We start from the raw sequence: 19,349 nt of genomic DNA, 5'->3' as shown, positions 1-19,349 counted from the left end.
TTTTCTTTTTTATGACTGACTTCATACAAAACAAATACACGCTTAATGCAGGCAGAAATGTGAAAAGCACAATCAAAGCAAATGTTACCGGAAAGGGGTCCCAATCCAGACCTCAAGAGAGGGTTGCTGGACCTCGTGCAAGAAAGAATTTGGGGTGAGTCCATAGAGTAAAGTGAAAGCAAGTTTATTAAGAAAGAAACAAAAGGGCTGGGCAGAGTGGCTCACACCTGTAATCCCAGCACGTTGGGAGGCCGAGGCAGGCCCCAATCTCTAAACATAAAGAAAAAGAAACAAAGAAAAAAATGGCTACTCCACAGGCAGAGCAGTGGCGTGGGCTGCTCAGCTGAGTATACTTACATTAATAGTTATTTCTTGATTGTATGCTAAACAAGGGGTGGATTTTATTCATGAGTTTTCCAGGAAAGGGATGGGCAATTCACTGAAGTGAGGGTTCCTCCCACTTTTAGACCATATGGGGTAACTTCCTGACATTGCCATGCATTTGTAAACTGTCAGGGCGCTGGTGGGAGTGTCTCTCAGCATGCTAATACATCATAATTAGCATATAATGAGCAGTGAGGATGACCAGAGGTCACTTTCAATCACCCTCTTGGTTTTAGGGGGGTTTGGCCACCTTCTTTGCCACAACCTGTTTATCAGCAGGGTCTTTGTGACCTGAATCTTGTGGTGACCTCCTGTCTCATCCTGTGACTAAGAATGCCTTAACCTCCTAGGAATGCAGCCCAGTAGGTCTCAGGTTTATTTTACTCAGCCCCTATTCAAGATGGAGTCACCCTGGTTCAAACATCTCTGACAAAAGCACTCCAAATCTGTAACTGCTGTTAACACATAGGTATGTGTCCTTGCAGGGATTTTTTTCTTGTGCATAAGTATGTATTTCTAAAATAAAAATGGAATCCTGCATGTCTTATAGCCAGCTTTGTTCACTCAGGAACACAATGTGGATGGACATTTCCCCATGCCAATATTTTTTTTCTATGACACCGTTTTTAAATTAATTAATTAATTTAGAGACAACTCCATTGCCCCGGCTGGAGTGCATTGGGGCTATCTCAGCTCATTGCAACTTTCACCTCCCGGGCTCAAGCAATTCTCTTGCCTCAGTCTGGGATTACAGGATTACAGCAGGAATTACAGGAGCCCACCATCGTGCCTGGCTAATTTTTGTATTTTCAATAGAGACAGGGTTTCACCATGTTGGCCAGGCTGGTCTCAAACTCCTGACAAGTGATCTGCCTGCCTTGGCCTCCCAAAGTGCTGGAACTACAGGAGTGAGCCACCATGCATGCTGGCCTTATCACACAGTTTTTAATAGATATTTTGCAGCTATTGGATGCATAGTTTCTTTACTCTCTTATTTAATATTAAGCTGTTTTCAATTATTCTATGATTAAAACATTATTAATTCCTTCTGTGCACTTTTTTTTTGCATACAGTCCTGATAATTATTTTTTCTTTTTTCTTTTCTTTTTTTTTTTTTTTTTGAGACAAGGTCTTCCTCTCATAGCCGAGGCTGGAATGCAGTGGCATAATCTTAGCTCACTGCAGCCTCACCTTCCCAAGCTCAGTTGATGCTCCCACCTCAGCCTCCCAATTAGTCAGGACTACAGGCCTGTGAAACCATGCTGAGCTTTTTTTTTTTCTTTTAGTAGAGACGGGGTTTTGCCATGTTGCCCAGGCTATTCTGAACTCCTGGGCTCAAGTGATGCTCCTGCCTCGAGCACCAAAAGTGCTAGGATTACAGGCATGAACCACCACACCCAGCCATTACCCCTTTTTAAATATTTACTCCTGACCAGTTTGGACAGGATTCTAGATGAGTCAGTGACAGGAAACTGAGCTTCTTGAAGGTGCTCATCAACGAACTACCTCCTCATTTCAGCAGTGCCTCCAGAAAAGCTGGCATTCCTAGCCAATACTATCAGGTAGGGTGGTTCAAAATTAGCCAGATATTCACTAAACAAGGATTCTCAAGTTTTGATGTGCATACAAATCACCAGGGAATCTGGTCAAAAATGCAGATTCAGTTCCAGCGTCTCTGGAGTAGGGCGTGAGATTCTACACTGTTTAATCAGTTTGCAGGGCATGCTGGGACTCTGGTCAGTGGACCACACCTGAGGAGCACAGACCACGGCTCTATCACATGAGGCTGAGTACACCTGTGTTTCATCTTTGAGCTTCCCAACTGTATAAAAAAAATGACTTCCACAAATAAAGGGTCACGGTCCAGTGGAATATCTACTTTAATAGGTATTTATCAAGCCAGTTCATTTGATCCTTGTTTTTGAAAGAAGAAAAGTTTTGCCCTTTTAGTCCTCTCTAATTTCCAGGTGACCACAGGCAGCTTTCCTTTTAACCGGGCATGGTGTGTGCTGTGGGCATGGTGGAGCTCCTGGAAGGGGGCGTGCTGGGCATGGGTGTGGGGCCAGCCACTACCTGGGTGACTCACGTCATTCTCCGAGATTGAGGGGCTGCTCTGCTGAGCTGGAGAGGCCAGGGGGACCTCCTAGGGGAACCATCGCTTGGCATGGTCCTGTGAGGTCCGGGTGCAGGCAGGTGGATCCGGGGGTGATGGGTCCTGGAGCCAAGGTTGGAGGCTATGCTCTCCCTGCCCAGTGTGCTCCAAGGGTCACAGCCAGGATGTTGCCATGAACCAGGGGCTGTGTCTGCTCGGAAGCCACCAGGCCAGTGTGGGGGCACCAATGGGGATGACCAGGCAGAAGCTGAGATGCCAGGCAGGGGCTGTGAGTAGGCCACATCTCTGTCCTTCACAGGGCCCCAGCAAGGCCCCAAGGCCATGGGGCTGGCAGGGTGGAGCCATCCCCAAACCCAGTCTTGCAGCCTTGGAGGCACACATGCCCTGGAGCCTGCCTACTTCTTAGGGGCCGGTCCCTCAACTGCAGGGCAGTACCTGGCCCCCATGTGTGCCCACTGTCCTGGCTCCATTACTGGGAGTTCCCATCCCAGTCCCAGTGGCATCCTGGTGTGGGTGACAGGCAGCATAACAGGCCTGCTGACTGGTCCCTGACAGTCTTGTAACAAAATAGGGAAGGGGCAGGAGGCTGGTGAGTTTGTCCTGGAGCTGGGTCCAGCCTGCCTGGCAGCCCCTTGTCCAGGATCCAGCACCTCCTCTCCTCCCTGTGGCCACCACTGGTCCTCCCTCTCCCTGCCACCCTGATTGGAGCTCAGAGCTGTTGGTTACACAGATGCCAGGGTGTGGCCAGCTCCTGCAGAGAGGCATCTGCTCATTGGCTGAGGCAGTGTCCCACCCTCCCACTCGGGGCCTGGCCTCTCCCAGGGTCTGGTCCCTCTAAAGGACTGGGGGGATCCGGCTCCTCCTGGGGTCTGGTCTCTGTGAGCTCTGATCTCTCCCAGGGTCTGGCCCTCCCTAGGTCTGGCCAAGGGCAGTACCATCCTCTTGGCTGGACTGACAGTCTCTCCGATGGCCCTCAGATCTGCACGTCGGCATCACCAAGAGGCTGAAGACAATGGAGGTGCTGGAGGGGGAGAGCTGCAGCTTCAAGTGCGTCCTGTCTCATGAGAGCGCCAGCGACCTGACCACGTGGACAGTCAGCGGGAAGAAGGTGGGCAGCTCCAGCTGCTTCGAGGCCACACGGCAGGGCCGAAAATACATGCTGGTGGTCCGGAAGGCCATGCCGAGTGATGCTGGGGAGGTGGTCTTCTATGTGCGGGGCCTCACCTCCAAGGCCTCACTCATCGTCAAAGGTGGGCGGAGCCTGCTGGATGGGGGCTTGTCACCCGGGCTGGGGGGTGGGGAGCCTGGGCCTGTCCCCAGGGGTCCAGGAGCTGGGCTCCCCGGCTGCAGAAGCTGCTGGGGGCGCTTTTGGGGCCTGCCTCCCCCCATTGTGGCCCAGCTCCCCTTCTGGAAGCCTCAGGGCCTGAGGCACCTGCCGGGTGCTGGGGGAAGCTCTGAGGTGGCAGCGGGGCCACACTCTGAGCTCTGATGAAGGCCTGGATTCTGGTCCAATCTGTGGTCCAAGTGCCCTGAGCGCTCAGTAGCTCCCCAGAGCTGGGGCTCACGGGGCCAGTCTGGCAGCACCGGCCCGGCCTGAGGCCCCAGCCATGGGCTCCGCTGATGTCACCGCCAGCACCTGAGTTCGCGCCCCTGATGCGCACGGTTGGTGCAGCTCAGTGGGCGGGGCTCACTCCTGGGACTCCTACCATGGCCACACTGAGTCGTCGGCCTGAAAGATGCCAATGGATAAAATTCTGTGGTGGTTGATCTTCCTGCCTCCCGGTCCCATGCTGGTGACAGTGGGGACACTGGCATTCCAGGACTCTGAGGCTCCTGAAGGTAGAGGTGCCAGAGTTTGAGGGTTGCAGGTTCTGTTGTCTTATTCACCAGAGAGCGAGTGTTCCCAAACGCTCATCCTTGCCCCAGTCCTGGTCTTGGCAGAGGTGGGAGGTTTTGGCTGGGTCTGTGCCTGGGGTTGTGGCTGGCACCATGGCCCTGGCTGGGCCTCAAGGGCAGCTATCCCTGCTCCCTTCAGAGAGGCCAGTGGCCATCACGAAGCCCCTGGAAGACCAGCGGGCAGCACCAGGGGAGGACATGTAGCTGCGCTGTGAGCTGTCATGGGCGGGCACCCGCATGCACTGGCTGAAGGATGGGAAGGCATCCAAAAGAGCCAGAAGTATGATGTGGTCTGTGAGGGCATGATGGCCACACTGGTTGTCCGTGGAGCCTTGCTCAAGGACGTGGGCGAGTATGCATGTGAGGTGGAGGCTTCCAAGAGCACAGCCAGACTCCGAGTGGAAGGTAAATGCCGCAGGAGCCCCATGCATGGCCCTGGAGCAGCCTCGCTCCCCTGGCAGGGCAGGGGGCCACCCCTGGAGCCCAGGCTACTCTGTCCCAGCTGGAAGGGTTCACCCAGGTCCCAGAGCTTCGGCAGCCAGGCCTGGATGATAATGGGGCCAGTATGGGGTCTGCGCGGGCCTCACACCCCACGTATTCTGCTTCCATCTCCCTGTCCAGAAAAAGCAAACAGCTTCACAGAGGAGCTGGCCGACCTGCAGGTGGAGGAGAAAGGCACAGCTGTGTTCACGTGGAAGATGGAGCACCCCACGGCCACCGTGACCTGGCACAATGGCCCCGCGGAGCTTCGGGCCTCAGGGAAGCACCAGCTCAGCCAGGAGGGCCTGACCCTGTGGCTCACCATCCACACCCTGGAGAAGGCAGACAGTGACACCTACACCTGCGACATCAGCCATGCCCAGACCCAGGCCCAGCTCCTGGTGAAAGGTAAGGCGGCCGAGTGTGCATGGCCTAGGCTTTGAATGGCACTGGAGACTTGGCAGTGGACAGGCCCAGCTTCAGTTTCCTATCACGAGGGTAGTGGGGTGCTCCCTGGCTGGCCACCGAGGCTCCAGCATGGCTGTGAATGAGCTGCCAGCTCTCACTTCCACGTGTGTTTATTCAGTCACTGTGTGTTTCTCCCTGGGTGGCCGCTGAGGCTCCAGCATGGCTGTGAATGAGCTGCCAGCCCTCACTTCCATGTGTGTTTATTTGGTCACCGTGTGTTTCTCTCATGCACGCAGGTGCCTGGCCCATGTGTGAGCTCTGCATGTATCTGCACATACAGCCTGTCACCCTTGTCCCAGAGGGACAGCCTGACTCGGCTGTGCCAGGCAGCCTCAGGTGCCCGCAGGGAAGAACTGACGGTCATTAGTGTTGTCATTGAGAGTTACACTGGCATCTTAGTCTTTCTCTTGTTGCTTATAACAGAATACCTGAACTGGGTCATTTATAAAGGAAAGTAATTTACTTCTTACATCTCTGGAGACTGGGAAGTCCAAGGTCAAGGGCCACATCTGGTGAGGGTCCTCTTGCTTCAGGGACTCTCTGCAGAGTCCTCAGGAGGTGGCACAGGGCATCCCATGGGGAGGGGGCTGAGGGTGCCAGCTCGGGCCTCTCTCTATCTTCTTGTAAAGCCACCACTCCCGTGACAGTGCTTTAACCCGTTAAGCCATTGATCCATGGATGGATTAATCCATTCCTGAGGGCAGAGCCCACTCACCCAATCTCTTTTTAAAAGCCCCACTCTTTATGTTGCCACATTGGGATTAAGTTTCAACATGAGTGTCCAGGGGGACACTGAGATCCTAGCAGGTGGCTTTTTGAGCTTACTGTTTGCCTCTGTGGTTGAGTGGCAGGCAGAGTGAGAACTGTCCTTCTCTCCATGCTGTAGATAAGAAAACTGAAGTTTTAGTGGGTCCATGGCCAGGGCAAGGTCATGGGGCACATTGGTATCAGGGCAGGCGAGGCCCAGCCCCCGCACCACAGCCTCCACTTGGCTCTGGAGTCCTGGGCTGGTGTCCAGACCTGAGTTTGCAGGAGGTCCCTACTGAGGTCTGAGCACAGAGCATTCACAGGGTCCTGTATGTGAAAGGCCCCAGCCTTGATCATCAGAAGTAACACAAACCAGGAATCGTCACTGATTTTTCCTGTGCAGTGGATTTGGTGACCCTGGTGAAAGCATTCTGTTACCACAGTAAAGCACCATGATCTCAACTTGGCACCCATAGTTAATGTTTTAAAAAGTTATCAAAAGTGGCTGGGCGCAGTGGCTCATGTCTGTAATCTCAGCACTTTGGGAGGCCGAGGTGGGGAGATCATGAGGTTAGGAGTTTGAGACCATCTGGCCAACATAGTGAACCCCGTCTCTACAAATTTGCTGAGTGTGTTGGTATGCCCCTCTAATCCCAGCTACTCGGGAGGCTGAGGCAGGAGAATTGTGTGAACCCAGGAGGCGGCGGTTGCAGTGAGCCGGGATTGCACCACTGCACTCCAGCCTGAGCAACAGAGTGAGACTCCATCTTAAAAAAAAAAAAAAAAAAAGGGTTTAACATATGAGGATGCGGGCTGGCCTGGTCAGGGAGGCCAAGCCGCTTCCATGTGTGCCATCCACTGATGAGAGCTTTTGTCCATGCGCGTCACCCGGGCAGGGTCGGCTTCTGTGGAGTCATGCCTGGGGGGCACTGTGTACACAGAAGGAATCTGAATGCAGGGCCCGTCTCAATATTCATAAACGGTTGTCTCTTACCATTCCTAATTCAACAGCCAAAAAGCCTCATTTCTAGGAATTCACATTTTCCATCTTCCAATCATTTGATTTAAATTTCAACACAACTGTAGCTTTATTTTTTTGTGTGACAGTCTTCCTCTGTCACCCAGGCTGGAGTGCAATGGCGAGCCTTCTGCTCACTGCAACCTCAGCCTCCTGGGTTCAAGTGATTCTCCTGTCTCAGCCTCCTGAGTAGCTAGGATTATAGGCACCATGCCTGGCTAAGTTTTTTGTATTTTTAGTAGAGACGGGGTTTCACCATGTTAGCCAGGATGGTCTCAAACTCCTGACCTCATGATCCGCCTGCCTCAGCCTCCAAAGTGCTGGGATTATAGGTGTGAGCCACCGCACCTGGCATTTTTTTTTCACACTCCTGTTTCATCTGTTACTAGAAGAGTTAATTTCATGGCACAATTGTAATGACACACACAGCCGGCATTAGCAGGTTTGGGAGCCAGCTGCTTCTGGGAGCACAGCTTGGAAAGAGGGCAGGACTGCACTGGCATGGTTCTCAGCAGGCTGTGGACTCACCCAGCAAGCCTTGCAGAAGGACTCCCGAGGTGCAGAGAGGTAGGCTTGGGGCTCTGAGTGGCCCTCAAACAACTATCTTTGGACCGTTCAGCTCTGACCCACTTACTGTTTTTGGAGTTCCATCCCTGCAAACTTGTTAAAACACAGCCACCTTGCTCTGTCATGGGGAGCACTGTCCTGGGGAGCCCCACTGGCTGAGCCTGCCCTGGATGGTGTGGGGCCCTGAGCAGTCTGTGCCTTTGCAGGCCGGTGGGTGCTCGTCATCGAGGACCTGGAGGACGTGGATGTGCAGGAGGGCTCCTTGGCCACCTTCCGTTGCCAGATCTCCCCTGCCAACTACGAGCCCGTGCACTGGTTCCTGGACAAGACACCCCTGCATACAAATGAACTCAATGAGATCAAGGCCCAGCCCTGGGGCTACCATGTGCTGATGCTGTGGCAGCTGTTGCTTAAGGACTCCAGCACCATCTACTTTGAGGTGGGTGACCAGCGGGCCTCAGCTGCCCTCAGGGTCACTGGTGGGTCGCATGCCCGCATTGCCCACGTCGCTCAGGGCTGCAGCCAGGTGGAGAGGCGGACATAGCTCAGCCAGTGCCCGGTGTCCCTGGGCTCACAGAGAAGGCCCCATTGGCTTTCTGTGGGGCAGGGGAGTTTGGAAGGCTGAATTGGTCTCCTTCGGAATGAATTCATCTGCGTGGTTTGCAGAACTGTGCTCAGTGTGGCTCAGGCCAGGCTGCATCCCCCCGCAGGGCAGGAGCCCCCTCACTGTGGTGAGGAGGTGATGGGGTGATTGCACAGAGCCTGCCGTGCTCTCTGCACAGCCTGTTGCATGGCCCCAGTGTGAGGGTGACTGGGGGTGACTGCGGGTGCCAAGCCAGGGTGTCTGGTCTGCAGTGAGAGCCAGGGTTTCCCCATCAGCCCCTCCAGCAGCAGTGTGACAGCATCCCACATGCTCCTGCTTCTCTCTCTGCCCCCCAGAGAAGCCAAGCATCTTCTCCCAGGAGCTCACAGATGCCACGGTCACAGAGGATGAGGACTTGACCCTGCCATGCAAGACCAGCACCTGCAACATCCCTGTGCACTGGACGAAGGATGGGAAGACCCTGCGGCCGTCCACCCAGTGCCAACTGAGCCATGAGGGCCACCGGGCCCAGCTGCTCATCACTGGAGCAACCCTGCAGGACAGTGGATGCATGCAGGGTGCATGGTGAGCCCCAGCTGCCCGAAGCCCAGCCACGGGCCAGGCACCTGCAGCTCTCTTGTCAGGCAGCACCAGCTTCAGGGCAGGGTGTGTGCACCCACAGGGAGCCCAAGGCGGGAGGACCCAGACTCCCGTGCATCCCATGTGGGGTGCCCCCGGTCCCCATGTGCTTTCTGGCATTTCCTGGCACCTGGTCCACCCTGCTTGGCTCCTGCCCTAGCCTCTGCCACCCGCAGGAGCCGCCCTGCAGAACCTCTGCATTCCTGAAGGGCCATCCCTCTGCACGCCTGTGTGCCCACCTCCCTTTTTATTTTTGAGTCAGAGTTTCACTCTTGTTGCCCAGGCTGGAGTGCAATGGCATGATCTTGGTTCACTGCTACCTCTGTCTCCCAGGTTTAAGCGATTCTCCTGCCTCAGCCTCCTGAGTAGCTGGGATTACAGGCATGTGCCACCACGCCCAGCTATTTTTTTTTTTGTATTTTAAGTAGAGACAGGGTTTCTCCATGTTGGGCAGGCTAGTCTTGAACTCCTATCCTCAGGTGATCCACCCACTTCAGCCTTCCAAAGTGCTGGGATTACAAGCATGAGCCATCGCACCCAGCCCTAATCTCCCTTTTTAGGAGGTGCAGCCACAGTGGCTTAGGGCCCGCCGTGACCTCATTTGACCTTACTTCCCTTGTCACAGCCATGGTCGGAGGTTTGGGCTAGGGCTTCCACCTGTGAATTTGGGGGGCACAGGTCCCTGACACCTGACTGTTTTCCCGCTTGATTCACCCTTTCTACCCCTCACCTTCAGAGCTGACCCTTTCCAGAAGTCCTGAGGTCCCTGCCACAGGCCCCACAGGAGAAGGGGGAGGCAGGCCTGCCAGCACCCTGCAGCCGATGTCCCCAGCTCTCCACCCCCTACTGGGGACCCCTCGTGGACTTCAGGGCAGGGAGGGTGAGCTGAGCCCATGCCTGTCCGCAGCCCAGCCGGTGCGGTTCTGGGAGGCCCTGAAGGACCTGGAGGTGCTGGAGGGTGGTGCTGCCACACTGCGCTGCATGCTGTCATCTGTGGCCGCACCCGTGGAGTCGCGCTGTGGGGACAGCATCCTGAGGCCAGGTGACAAATACAGCCTAAGCCAGGAGGGCGCCGTGCTGCAGCTGGTGGTCCGGGACCTGTGGCTGCAGGACAGCGGGCCATACTCATGCTCCTTTGGGGACCAGATGACTTCTGCCACCCTCACAGTGACAGGTCAGTGTCTCTGTCCACCCTGCCCATATGGCCCAGTGATGCCGCCTCCTCCAACACAGGGGAGCAAAGCCGGTGCTCTCTGTGTCTGTCTGACCCTCCTGCAGCTCTGCCTGCTCAGTTCATTGGGAAACTGAGGAACAAGGAGGCCACGGAAGGGGCCACGGCCATGCTGCGGTGTGAGCTGAGCGAGGCGGCCCCTGTGGAGTGAAGGAAGGGGTCTGAGACCCTCAAAGATGGGGACAGATACAGCCTGAGGTGGGACGGGACCAAGTGTGAGCTGCAGATTCGTGGCCTGTCTGTGGCAGACACTGGGGAGTACACGTGTGTGTGCGGGCAGACAGGACATCAGCCATGCTCACTGTCAAGGGTAATGACCTCACGTGGCTGCGTGGACTGATGTGGGTGTGTGGCCTCCTCCGTGTGCAGTCGCAGGCACCACACACCTCCTTGCAGGTGCTTATTTCCTCTGCCTCCCGCAGTTTCCTCTGTCCCCTCTGCTCATGGGTCCCAATGTTATCCTGTGCCCTGGTGTCTGTACTGAGCTCCAGCCACGTGACCTTGGGTACCAGTCATCGTGGTAGGGAAGGAATTCCTGCCTTGTTGCCTTCCCCCTGCCTCCCATCACCCCCTAATCAATCAACTTTCTGCCAGCCTTCATTTGAGCCCTGCAGTCTCAGCCACAGGGTCTCATGTCCTTGGAGGGAGGCCTCTGGTGCCTAGCAAGGGGAGGCGGGACCTAGAGCCCTGGGCCCTGCATGCTGGCCCTGGTTCTGTGTAGCCTTGTGGGGCAAACAGTCCCCACGGCACCTGAGGGCCTAAGGTGACGTGGTCCTTGCCCTGGAGTCTGGGGGCCACGGCCCCACTCTGCGATCTGAATATATATCTGTGCCCGGAGAGGGAAGACGGAACCTATAGCCCCAGGCCCTGGCATCGGCCTGGGATCTGGGGGACTCAGCTCTGCCCTCAGGTCTGGGGCACAGGTCCTCACCCAGCAGCTCTCCAGCCAGCTCCCACCTGTGTACCAGGGAGGAGTACACACCCCTGCCCTGGGCCCTGGGGGCTGTGGCCCCACAGGGTTGTGGGTGGGGTCCTGGGTGAGAGGCCAGCCTCCTAAGCCCTGGGCAGATCTCGCCCCTCCCTGCTTTCCCACTGCTCTGCCTCCTCACTCCCGAATCGCAGACCAGTGGTCCCCACTGCCATCTGAGGCAGCACCGCCTGTGAAGCCAGGCCAGGGAGCTGGGGGGAGCCCAGGCCCTCATCTGCTGGCCTGGAGAGTGATGCCTGGTGCAGATCTGGAGCTGACCCTGCCCCCTGCCCCCTGCCTCCTGCCTGCTGCAGCCCCACACCCCATGTTCCAGGAACCGCTGCAGAGTCTGCAGGTGGAGGAGGGCTCCAGAGCCAGCCTGCAGTGTGAGCTATCTGCACCCACTGCTACAGTGGTCTGGAGCAAGGGTGGCCTGGAGCTGCGGGCCGACGGGCACTGGGAGCCACAGCTTCAGGGCTGCATGGTGGAGGTGGTGTTACAGGACCTGCTTTGTGAAGACACTGGCAAGTACACCTGCACCTGCGGCTCCCAGAGCACCAGCGCCACACTCACCGTCACAGGTGGGCTTCCAGGCTGGCCTGGCCCAGGATCTAGTGCAGTTCCAGTGTTCCAGGCTGACCCTTGGGGCTGCCTTTCCACCTGGGGGTCCCAATTGAGGAGATGGCTCCACAAGGTGGGGGTCGGACCCAGCCCAAGGCCCTGCTCCTTCCTAATAGCCGCTCTCTGCAGTTCCCTTCCCCACCCTGCCCTGTATCATGCTCGCTGTGCGTTCCCCCTTATAGCCCTTCAGGGACCTGCCCTCACGCCCTGTTCCTCCCCTGCAGCGGCACCTGTGTGGTTCCTCCGAGACCTGCAGCCCCAGGAGGTGGACGAGGGAGACATGGCACACCTGCATTGCAAGCTGAACCAGGCGGGTGCCAGTGTGGAATGGCGCAAGGGCTCCCTGCAGCTCTTCCCTTGTGCCAAGTACTGGATGGTGCAGGACAGGGCCACTGCAGAGTTGCTGGTATGCGGTGCGGAGCAGGAGGACACGGGTGACTACACGTGTGACACGGGCCACACGCAGAGCACAGCCAGCCTCTCTGTCCATGGTGAGCTGCTCGCCAGCCCTGCCTCCCACAGCCCTTCACCCTTGGTCAGTGGCCAGGGGCGCTAAGTGTTCCTTCCTGCATTTCCCCCAGTCCCCAGGCCCAAGTTCAAGACCTGGCTGCAGAGCCTGGAGCAGCAGACGGGTGCCGTAGCCCAGCTGTGCTGTCAGCTGAGCGAAGCAGAGCGGGGGGACACAGTGCAATGGCTCAAGGAGGGCGTGGAGCTGCAGGCGGGTCCCAAGTATGACATGAGGAGCCAGGGGGCCACTCGGGAGCTGTTGATCCACCAACTGGAGTCTAAGGACACGGGCGAGTATGCCTGTGTGACAGGTGGCCAGAAAACCACTGCCTCCCTCAGGGTCACAGGTGAGCCTTGGGGCCTCCCGGAGGAGAGGGTGAGCCACTCCCTGCCATCCACCCCTCATGGTGACCTTCTGGGTGCACCTGAGCCCTTCTCTCACGCTGTCTTCCTCCTCACTCCCGCACCTCCCGGCGTCCCTGTCGGGGCTCTCTGAGAGAAGCTGGGCTGCAGGGAAACAGGCTGTAGCCCCTCAAGCCCACCTGCAGCCAGCGTGTGGGTGTCCTGCTGACTACTCCTGTTTCTCCCGCAAGCCTTGCCTCCCTGCTGTGTTAGCCAGAGTGGGGCTGCGGTATGCGAGTGGACAGCCCACGACCCCTTCCCAAGGATTCCTCAGAAACAACTGCCTCTTGGCCTACACCCCCGGCCCAGGTTCTGTCCTCGAAGAGCTGTCATGGTGGGATCTGTGCTTGTGAGCACATTGGGGGACGGAAACCATGTGGGACAGATGGGCTGTGGCACAGGAGTGTGAGGGTGCCCAGGAAGGCTTCCTGGAGGAGGGGGCGTGGGAGCTTGGCCTGGGCTCTTTTACTTGGCTGGTAAAGGGGACCCTCTTGCCTCACCCCTCAGAGCCTGAGGTGACCATTGAGAGGGGGCTGGTTGATGCGGAGGTGCCAGCCAACAAGGATGTTGAGTTCAGCTGCGAGGTGTCCTGGGCTGGAGCCACAGACGTGCAGTGGTGCCTGCAGGGTCTGCCACTGCAAAGCAACGAAGTGACAGAGGTGGCCGTGCGGGATGGCCGCATCCACACCCCGCGGCTGAAGGGCGTGACACGTGAGGACACCAGCACTGTCTCCTTCCACGTGGGTGGCCCCGCTTCCTCCGCCCAGCTCACTATCAGAGGTAGCCGCAGGCAGGCCCCATCAGTGACTGCACTGGGGATGGAGACAGACAGCAAAGGTCCCTGTCTTTGAAGCCTGGGGGACTGGCAGGGAGGTGGACCTGTGAGCTGGCACTTCAGGGTGGCCCCAGGATGTCAGGGGAGAATGGGCTGAGCCAGGCTGGTGGGGTAGGTGGGCGTGGGCTTCCCATACGTTGACAGTGTTGGAGTTTGGGTCTTGGCCCTCGTGGGGGCCACTGCAAACCGGGGTCACTGTAAACCGGGGCTGCTGCAAACTGGGGCCACTGCAAACCGTAGCCCACTCTCAGCCATCAGTCATCTGCACCATCTCCTCTAGTTCTCACCCGGGTCCCATTTACCCACCTGTCATCTATCCTTTCATCCATCCATTTATCCACTCACCCATCCATCCACCCATTTACTGTCCATCCTTCATGCCTCCAGTCCATCGATCCATCCACAATCCTTCTATTTATCCATTGATCAGCCATCCATCCATCCACTTATTATCCATCCATTCATTCCTCCATTGATCCATTCACCCATCCACCGTCCATCAGAGCAGACTCTGCAGCTGGAGTGGGGAGCTGAGAACAGGCCCCCATGTGCTTATCTTTGTGCATTTGGGGAGGATACCCAGGGATGGATTCCCTAGGATGATGAGACTGCTGATCCAGGGGGTACCTCAGATGCTGAGGCTGACACCCATGCCTCCCCTGTGTCCAGCTCCTGAGGTGACCATCCTGGAGCCCCTGCAGGACGTGCAGCTCAGCGAGGGCCAGGATGCCAGCTTCCAGTGCCAGCTGTCCAGAGCCTCAGGCCAGGAAGCCCTCTGGGCTTTAGGAAGCGTGCCCCTGCAGGCCAACGAGATGAACGACATTGCTGTGGAGCAGGGCACACTCCACCTGCTCACCCTGCACAAGGCGGGGCCCCCGGGACCTGCTCGTACCAGGATGGGGATGCTTCCCACTCCATTTGGGAAGGTCTTCCACCAGGCGGGTATGTTGGGGAGGTGATGAGCCCCTGTCATTGAGGTCTGGCAAGATGGCTGGGCTCCTCCTGGAACTGTCAGCTTCCACGTGGGCATGTGTAGCTCCGAGGCCCAGCTGAAAGTCACAGGTGGGCAGTGCCCATCCACACCGGTCACTCTGCCTGTGGATGCCCAGCTTCCTGGGCACCAGAATATCCTACCCATTGGCGCTGTCCGCGGGTCGGGGGGCAGAAATCTAAGACTTCCAAAAATGATCTTGTCTTGGGGCTGGCAATTTTCCAAGTGAGTGCCCCCTTCCACGTAGCCTCTGGGGAGGGGCATTTTGTTTGGCTTTTTGTAGTTTTCAGGGCTCTCCCCGGGGACGTGGGGACCCTGGAAGTGCAGACTGGTCTGAGACTCCCTCTCCCCGCAGCCAAGAACACGGTGGTGCAGGGGCTGGAAAACATGGAGGTGCTGGAGGGCAGTGAGGCGCTGTTTGAGTGCCGGCTGTCCCACCCGAGGTGGCCGCCCACACCTGGCTGCTGGAGGACGAACCTGTGCGCACCTCGGAGAATGCCGAGGTGGTCTACTTTGAGAATGGCCTGCGCCACCTGCTGCTTCTCAAAAACTTGCGGCCCCAGGACAGCCGCCGGATGACCTTCCTGGCCGGGGACATGTTGACCTCTGCGTTCCTCACAGTCCTAGATGACTGCGCTGTGCCGGTGCGGGGCGGGCCGGATGCCTCCCACTAGAGGCTGCGGTGGGCGGGTGGGCTGCAGAGGGCTGGGGCTGGGGGCTGCGGCTGCAGAGGGGTGTCAGGGGCGGAGGCCCTGGGGCTGTGGGGAGGGACACGAGGGGCGGGGTTCACCAGGGGCTGGCCCCTTCCACCTGAGGCCCGGAACCACCCGCTCCGCAGTGGGTAGTGTAAGGCCTGTTGCCTCGCTGGGAGCACGGACGCACACCACCCCCTCCCTCGCCGGGAGCTCAGACACACACCCCTCCCTCTCTGAGAGCTAGGACACACCCCCCTCCCTCGCCGGGAACTCGGACATCCCCCCTTCCCTCGCAGGGAGTTCGGACACACCCCCCCTTCCCTCACCAGGAGCTCGGACACAGCCCCCACTCACCGGCAGCCCTGAAAAAAGCCCCGCCAGGATCTACCCGATACCATTTTGTCCCATCAGGGCCCCACTCCCCGCCTACCATTTTGTCCCCTCCAGGCCCCACTCCCCGCCTACCATTTTGTCCCCTCTGGGCCCCACTCCCCGCCTAGTATTTTGTCCCATTGGGGCCCCACTCACCTTGGGCACAACCAATAAAACGCCTCCACTCCATATAAAACCCACATCTGCGAGAAATCCGTGCGACTTCTCCGGCCTCTCTTGTAGGACCGCAGAGACTCACTCGGGAGCCTGAATAAACACTTCACATTGGATCTTTTTGTGCTGGCCTCAGTTTCTTGATTTTAAACTAGGCAAGAACAAACCTTACAGGTAGGAGCCCTGGGACCAGGGCCCAGGATGGGTGGCACGGTGCGTGCGTCCTGCGGCGAGACCAGAGGCACCCCGGAGCTGGGAGGGGACGTGTTGGTCTCTGGGACACACGGGAGGCTGGGTTGAAGGCAGGAAGGATGTGGCAGGGCTGAGGGCCAAGCAGGGGTGTCCCCGTGGAAGGCTGGGCTGCCCTCACCAGAGGGGCTCGTGGGATCGCAGGTAGGGAGCTTCGGTTTCCTGGACCCCTCCCACCCACGCAGGCGTGAGGAGGCGAGGCTCTGAAGCCCAGGCACTGGTCCCCTGCTCAGGTCCTCGCCCTCACACCCCTTCCCCTGCACAGCTGCAGGCTGGTGCCTGGAGATTCTGGAGCTGCCGAAGGACGCGGCGGTCCCGGCCGGCACGCAGGCCCGCTTCACCTGCACACTCAGCGAGGCGGTGCTGGTGGGAGAGGCGTCCTGGTACATCAGCGATGTGGCGGTGCAGCCAGATGATGCCAACTGGATGGTCACCGCCGACGGCAGTCACCACACCCTGCTGCTGCACAACGCCCAGCCCCACCACGCTGGGGAGGTCACCTTCGCTTGCTGCGACGCCGTGATCTCTGCGCGGCTCACTGTACTGGGTGGGTGGTGGGTGAGCTCCCTGCTCCCTCCCTTGCAGGTCAGTCTGGGGGAGTCCCAGGCTGGGTTCTGCAGTATCTGCCCACTCCACACCCTCTGGTTGGCTGCCTGCAGATAGGGGCCTGACCGTGGGAGTTTGGGAGGCTCCCCTTGGCCAGGCATAAGCATGCATGAGCCCACCCCCCTGTGGGTTCCTGAGGCCAAGGTTACCTCATCCTGCCCCATCTCCTCACCTCTCCCCACCCCCAGTGCACATCTGAGCCCAGCTCTGGGCAGACCGGAGGTAGGAGGTGCTCTGGCCCCAGAGACTGCTGGGGGCTCTCCACTCTGGGTGGCTCCGGGCACAGTCTCCATGTGATATGCAGGTGTGCCGCCATGGGGCTTGGGCAGCAGCCTGCACTCCCTGAGACATGTGGGCCACTGGCACAGCAGCACGGAGCCTCAGGGTGCGGCCACCTGCAGGCAGTACAGAGCTCAGTGGCCTCCAGAGGGGCTGTTCATGCCAACAGGGAGCCGCCCCCTGACCGGTCTCCCTTTTCCCCAGGCCTCCCTGAGCCCCCAGAGGATGATGAGGTGGTGGCTTGCAGTGGCCATGCTGTGACACTATCTTGGGCGGCTCCCACGAGCGATGGAGGCAGTGGTCTCTGTGACTACTGCGTGGAGATGAAGAAGGGGACCACAGGCCAGTGGTGGCTCTGCCAAGATCTGGTACCTGGACCCGAGTGTGTGGTGGATGGCCTTGCCCCCGGGGAGACCTACCGCTTCTGTGTGGCAGCCGTGGGCCCTGCGGGCGCCAGGGAGCCAATGCACCTGCGCCAGACTGTGCCGCTTGGTGAGTTGCTGCACTGGGACCTGGGAGTTCACAGCCTCCACAAGCTGGAGGAGGGAGGGGGGCCTCGGGGTGGGGCCTGTGCTCTGGGTGCATCTTTGCCGATGGGGCCTGTCCTCCTCCATGGATGCTGTTCCCAGCAGAGCCACCAAAGCCCGTGCCTCCCCAGCCCTCAACTCTCGAGAGCTGGCAGGTGGCAGCTGGTGAGGATGTCTGTCTGGAGCTTGAGGTGGCCGCTGAGGCTGGCAAGGTCTTCTGGCACAAAGGGATGGAGCGCATCCAACCCAGCAGGCACTTCAAAGTGGTCTCCTAGGTCGGCGACAGATGCTGGTGATCAAGGGCTTCACAGCAGAAGACAAGGGTGAGCACCGCTGTGGTCTGGCCCAGGGCTCTGCCTGCTCCGAGGCTGCCACCTTCCTGGGTGCATTGGCCCTGTCCTCCCAGTTCCAGGGTGGGGAGCTCTGGGTGGGGGTGCAGCTTGCCCGCCTTCTCACAGGCTCTCTCAGGGAAGGGCTGAGGGTCCTCTTGAGGACCCCGCCACATGGGAGAGACCAAGGCTCAGTAGGGAGATGCGGCAAACCCCACATGCAGAGCCTTGACTGCCGAGGACAGCCTGCCTGTCCCTGAGCAGGTCCTGGCTGTTGCAACGCTTGGTTCTATTCTGGTCCCTTTAAGCTTCTGGGCCCTGTACACAAACATCCCCTGTATTCTGAACTCCCTGCAACTCCCAGTGCTCCAAGCCACCCCACACTCTGAGGGCCATCCCCTGCACTCTGAGCCTGGGCCCCCCTGCCTGGCAGCCAGCACTCCCATGAGTCTAGGCGCTCTATCCCAGAAGCAGGATCAGAAGGGCTCAAGTCAGCCCAATTTGCCTTTGCAGAGTCCTTTTCTGTTCCAGGCATCACATGTCCTGTACAGGGAGGTAGACTGAGGCCCCACTCCAGGTGGGAGAGCTGAGGCTCAGGGGCTCTGAGACTTGTAAAGATTGTGCCATCTGAAGTAGCCAGTGCCAGGTGGGGAGAGAGGCCTAGCAAGGCCACAGCCCAGCCACATACTGATTAGCAGCTGAGGTGGGTCTGGGGTGTTAGCTGTGTCCTAGCCCACTGACCCGTCTCCTGCCTTCCTCAGTGGTGCTGAGCCCAGCCTCTGTGGATGAGGCCCACCTGCAGCCCAGCCTGCCCCCCAAGGCAGCTCAGGAGGGCGACCTGCACCTGCTGTGGGAGGCCCTGGCTCGAAAGCGTCGCATGAGCCGTGAGCCCACGCTGGACTCCATCAGCGAGCTGCCTGAGGAGGATGGCCACTCACAGCGCCTGCCACAGGAGGCAGAGGAGGTGGCACCTGACTTCTCCGAAGGCTACTCCATGGCCGATGAGCTGGCATGCACCGGAGAAGCTGACCTCTCACACACCAGCTCTGATGATGAGTCCCAGGCAGGCACCCCTTCCCTGGTCACCTACCTCAAGAAAGCTGGGAGGCTAGGCACATCACCACTGGTCAGCAAGGTGAGCACCCCAACTTGGCCTGCAAGGAGAGGTCTGAGACCTTCACCATCCTTCCATCCTTCCATCCATCCATCCATGCATGCGCTATTCATCCATCCATAATTCATCCACCCATATGTGCATCTGTTCATCTATCATTTTTTCTTCTATTCATCCACTCATCTACCATTCATCCATCTATCCATGCACCTATTTATCCATCTTTCCTTCCTTCTTTCCATGTAGTCATCCATGCATCTGTCCATCCACCATCCATCCATGTGTCAATCCATTCATTCATCCATCCATCCATCCTTCCATTCATCCATCTGCCATCCATCCATTCATGCATCTATCTACCATTCATCCATCTATCCATGCACCCATTTATCCATCTTTCCTTCCTTCCTTCCATGTACCCATCCATCCATCTGTCCATCCACCATCCATCCATCCATTCATGCATCCATCTGCCATTCATTCACCTATCTGTGCATCCATCAATTCTTCCTTCCACCCACCATCTACCATTCATCCATCTATGCATCCATCCAT

The 19,349-nt window shown here is 58.1% G+C and overlaps 1 protein-coding gene across 1 annotated transcript in view; it reads left to right on the top strand.

Moving 5' to 3' along the window:
• Positions 1 to 19,349, top strand: part of LOC135273582 (obscurin-like) — a 49,808-nt gene that overhangs the window by 3,670 nt on the left and 26,789 nt on the right. Inside the window, 25 exon segments of the mRNA XM_064372771.1 lie at positions 3,475 to 3,747; positions 4,533 to 4,652; positions 4,655 to 4,798; positions 5,015 to 5,281; positions 7,880 to 8,152; positions 8,613 to 8,834; positions 9,456 to 9,469; positions 9,781 to 10,069; positions 10,174 to 10,401; positions 10,404 to 10,467; positions 11,050 to 11,147; positions 11,249 to 11,674; positions 11,939 to 12,205; positions 12,296 to 12,568; positions 13,131 to 13,403; positions 14,128 to 14,324; positions 14,436 to 14,520; positions 14,805 to 14,882; positions 14,885 to 15,069; positions 15,227 to 15,233; positions 16,211 to 16,486; positions 17,029 to 17,316; positions 17,454 to 17,621; positions 17,624 to 17,734; positions 18,442 to 18,815. Of these exon segments, the coding sequence (XP_064228841.1) occupies positions 3,475 to 3,747; positions 4,533 to 4,652; positions 4,655 to 4,798; positions 5,015 to 5,281; positions 7,880 to 8,152; positions 8,613 to 8,834; positions 9,456 to 9,469; positions 9,781 to 10,069; positions 10,174 to 10,401; positions 10,404 to 10,467; positions 11,050 to 11,147; positions 11,249 to 11,674; positions 11,939 to 12,205; positions 12,296 to 12,568; positions 13,131 to 13,403; positions 14,128 to 14,324; positions 14,436 to 14,520; positions 14,805 to 14,882; positions 14,885 to 15,069; positions 15,227 to 15,233; positions 16,211 to 16,486; positions 17,029 to 17,316; positions 17,454 to 17,621; positions 17,624 to 17,734; positions 18,442 to 18,815 (5,000 nt within the window).

The sequence above is a fragment of the Aotus nancymaae genome, unplaced genomic scaffold, assembly GCF_030222135.1.
Source record: "Aotus nancymaae isolate 86718 unplaced genomic scaffold, 86718_ANA_hifiasm-v0.15.2.pri h1tg000008l, whole genome shotgun sequence".
NCBI lineage: Eukaryota > Metazoa > Chordata > Mammalia > Primates > Aotidae > Aotus > Aotus nancymaae.
The sequence above is the reverse complement of the archived record's forward strand: the minus strand, read 5'-3'. Positions and strand labels throughout refer to the sequence as shown.